Raw genomic sequence first — 3,855 nt, 5'->3', positions numbered from 1 at the left:
ATTCTATCTCATTAAGAGACAGAGAGACACTGGCACAAACATATACACATTCAAAACTGAATGCGTGTGCATACATATAACCAATCAAACACACACACTGAAAAACGAATACACTCGAGCCAACGCAGAAGTCCCAGAGTGGCTGCTTGATCAGCTCGAAATACAGTCGAATCTCCGTCAAACCTTCAAAGGGACGCATTGGAAGATACAGTACCTGAAATACATATAGGCGGATGGTCGCGGATAAAAATGTCTATTGATCATGAATGCTCGCTAAGAGCTGACCTCGGGTTTAACAACAACAGTAACATTAAATACTCTGACTGAGACACATTGAACAGTAACGGTGTTTCCTCACAAGCACACGCGAACACCTACATAAACAAACGCGCGCGCGCATACACAAATACAAACACAATCACGTAGACATACATATATAGACACAGTCAATTAGATAAGAGCTTTCAACAGGTTTGAATGTAAATCATCCCACCTGGCAGCCATCGTCATTGATCACGTGTCAAAAGATATGGAGGGTGACTTAAAGAAAAGCAGACGACAAATCTATGTCTGCTGCTCACATTTTACAGATGGTATCTTGTGTGTGAGTGTGTGCGATTGTAAACGTGTTATGTAACATGACGAGCAAATCTGTTGTTGTCATCCTATTATATATGGTCTTTAACTTCTGCGTTTGAACACGAAAGCCCTACCATAAACTTTTCTTACATACATACAGACATACATACATGTAAACCTGTATATATGTAACTTGAAAATAGTTATATTCCTATGTTCAATCAAATAATGAAAAATATTTCTTTAATCAGTCTTTTTTCTCATTCGTAAACCTAGACTTCTTCACAACATTGTTATTACTGTTGTTTCTGCTGCTTTTCAGTCACATCAGTTAGCTATCATTGACCAGACGACAATCTTATGTTCAACCGCTTTTTAGCTGTGACCAACTAACCTTTTATTAAAGCAATGTGTATTTCGGACTGCATTGCTCAATAGGTAATGTCTTTCTTAAACTGGTGGTCTGTGAGTTGAGGGAGATTTAGCTTCCATTGTTAGGAACTTGCCTGACCACTTAGATATTCTTTTGTTGATACATTGTTTTATATTTTTCTGTGCCACATCGTCTGATAATTCTAGCTGGTTAAATTAGACACAATGATGTGCCATCAGAGGTACCTATATATGGTTGGGGTGATCCAACGTGATATACCTGCCATATCTTAAATTACAATCCAGGAAGGCCCAATTAGATAGCATAATACTAGATACGTATACCTGAAAAAGATGGAGCTGTCACGGCTAAAACACCTTTTGATCATAGACCAGTTTTAAGAGGATTCACCCCTGGCCAAGCAAAAATAAGACGAGGAGCAACTGAGGAGACAGAAAATCGGACGACATGCCACTTAGCACTTTGCCCGGCGGGTTAACGTTTCGGCCAACTCACCTTATTAATGCTAACACTAATTGCTGAATAGATATTTCATTTATTATTTTATTACAATCTTAATCTCTCTCTCATACAAAATCAAAAAAGGTCCGCTCCATGGGGTCACTTAGTATGCTAAAAATAGCAGGGATCACGTGGCTCTAAACAGTAAAACTTCAACATAATTGTGATTAAAATATCAAAATGAAGAAAAAAGTGAAGTTGCATGAAATATCTGTTTCCCCTCATTTTTTTTCACATTAAATTCCTATATAATTGTAATGCAAACAATCTGAAAGTTATTTGTAGAAAATTTAAATAAAAAATAGCCATTTTTCCGAGGAAACACAATTAAGGAGTGTGAATTATCCAAAACTCCTCTCCGAAACAGATTTTCTCAACAAATTGTGATATAATCGTAACCTACGCCACCTAAAAAGCATTTGTAAAGCTTGGCAATGATTAATATACATTTTTCAGAAAGTCATGAAGAGAAAAAAAATCGGTGGGGCATATTTCTGCAGCTATGCTTTGAATCTACTAAACGAGTGAGTACTATTAAGCGAATAAAGGATTGGAATGAAAACAAAACGAAACAAAAATTACACAAACTGTGAATCAAATACGTAAATATAATTTAGCAATTAGTGGAAAACTTTCTGGAAGGCGGTCTATCTATCTATCAGCCCGTTTATCTCTCTGTCTGTTTATTTGCCTGCCTGCCTATCTATCCATCTATGTATCTATGGGCCTGTCTATCTATCAGTTGTCTATCTATGGGCCTGCCTATCTATCTGCCTGTCTATCTATCTATCTGCCTATCTGCATTTGGCATTCATGTATGCATATCAATGACATTAATTAGTCTCTATATTTTCTCCCTCCAATATACAACCCCCAGCCCCTTCTCCTTTCCTCTTAAGCCACGCCCCTCTTTTCTAACTCTCCAGTTCTAAACCTATAATTAGGGACTCTGCTGAAATGTAGCTCTTGCTTCAGACATACATAAGGAATGTATGGATATGTTTGTGCGCATGTAGTATGTACTCTAGTGAGTATGTGTAACCGTTTACTCGTACGTCTTCACATTTGTGCGTGTGTGTATGGGTGTGATCATATATAGATAAAATCATAAATATGCAATATTCTCATTATATATATATATATATATATATATATATATATATACACAGCAAGAAATAATATTTGTCTCTTCTGATTGAAGCAAAAGGGGTTTCTAGGACTGCAAAAGAATTGCTCAAATAGAAAAGAGACGAAGATAAAGAAGCATTGGTTACAGAAGAAACATTAAATTTGGGTCAACGACTTTACATACAACCCCACCCCTCAAATATTGAATCATATATAAAAAAAAAATACACCATGGTCTACAAACACATAAAAAATAATACATATACATAAAATCACAGAATGTAAAAATATATATATTCTAATAAAATACAAATAGAATGTCTTATCAAAAGTTACATATAACGACTAAAAATTCAAAACTATTAAAAGTCTACTGGACAAATATAGAATAAAGATAAAATAAAATAAGTGTCCACCGACTAAAAAAGTTTTATCAGACGATTAAAATATTTTTTTTTAATTTCTTAAAATTTTTTTTTTTTAAATATTTGAAAAAAGTCTTTTACTTATCTCATACAAATACGTCCAGACTTCATAAGTAAACCGACTTCCACAGGTAAAATTCACAGACGTCTTGAAAAAAGTCATTTATTTACTCCCGCCACACAAGTAAATCCAAAAGTGCATAATAAGCAGACTTCCACAGGTCAAATTCAACATTCACCTATATCTCTGGCCATTTCGGGAACTCACCACCGCAGTTTATTTACACCAAAGTGCAACATGGCGATGACCCCCCCCCCCCACGTCAGAATAAACGGGGAAACAGGAGAGACACACATCAAAATTTTGAAAAAAAAATCTTAATACTTTTTTATGATACAATTTAATAGAAAAACCCAGAAACGGACGAGTCCAAATTTTCTAAAAAAAAAGTCTACTGCTAAACATTTAGGTGGCTGTAGTTAGCAGAAATTCAGCCTTGCCGGTTTCAAATCCCCGTAACGCCAAACAATTCTATTACATCTACTTTTATTTCTATATACTTTCAAAAAGGTGGACGAAAACCTATATTTTAATCGTCTGATATTTAATCGGTGGATATTTTTTTTTATTTTTACCTTTACTTATTTTATATTTGTCTGTTAGGTTTTTTGGTAGTTTTTGAATTTTTAACCGTTCATATTTAACATTTTTGATCGGCCGTTCTATTTGTATTTTATTCGATTATATACTTTTACCTTCTGTGATTTCATGTATCTGTATTATTTTATTTATGTGTGATTAAATGTTTGAGGGGTAGGGTTGTATGT

The 3,855-nt window shown here is 34.6% G+C and overlaps 1 protein-coding gene across 1 annotated transcript in view; it reads right to left on the bottom strand.

The window, feature by feature from the left end:
• The window catches only part of LOC106873739 (myosin-IIIb), a 177,470-nt gene extending 174,142 nt beyond the window's left edge, over positions 1–3,328 (bottom strand). Inside the window, exon 1 of the mRNA XM_089363346.1 lies at positions 3,109–3,328. Coding sequence (XP_089219472.1) covers positions 3,109–3,190 — 82 coding nt within the window. The 5' untranslated portion in view covers positions 3,191–3,328. The remainder of the gene's footprint in view (positions 1–3,108) is intronic.
• Between the last annotated feature and the right edge of the window lie 527 nt (positions 3,329–3,855).

The sequence above is a fragment of the Octopus bimaculoides genome, chromosome 15, assembly GCF_046866305.1.
Source record: "Octopus bimaculoides isolate indiv1 chromosome 15, ASM4686630v1, whole genome shotgun sequence".
NCBI classification, from domain to species: Eukaryota; Metazoa; Mollusca; class Cephalopoda; order Octopoda; family Octopodidae; genus Octopus; species Octopus bimaculoides.
This window is presented reverse-complemented; position numbering and strand designations above follow the sequence as displayed.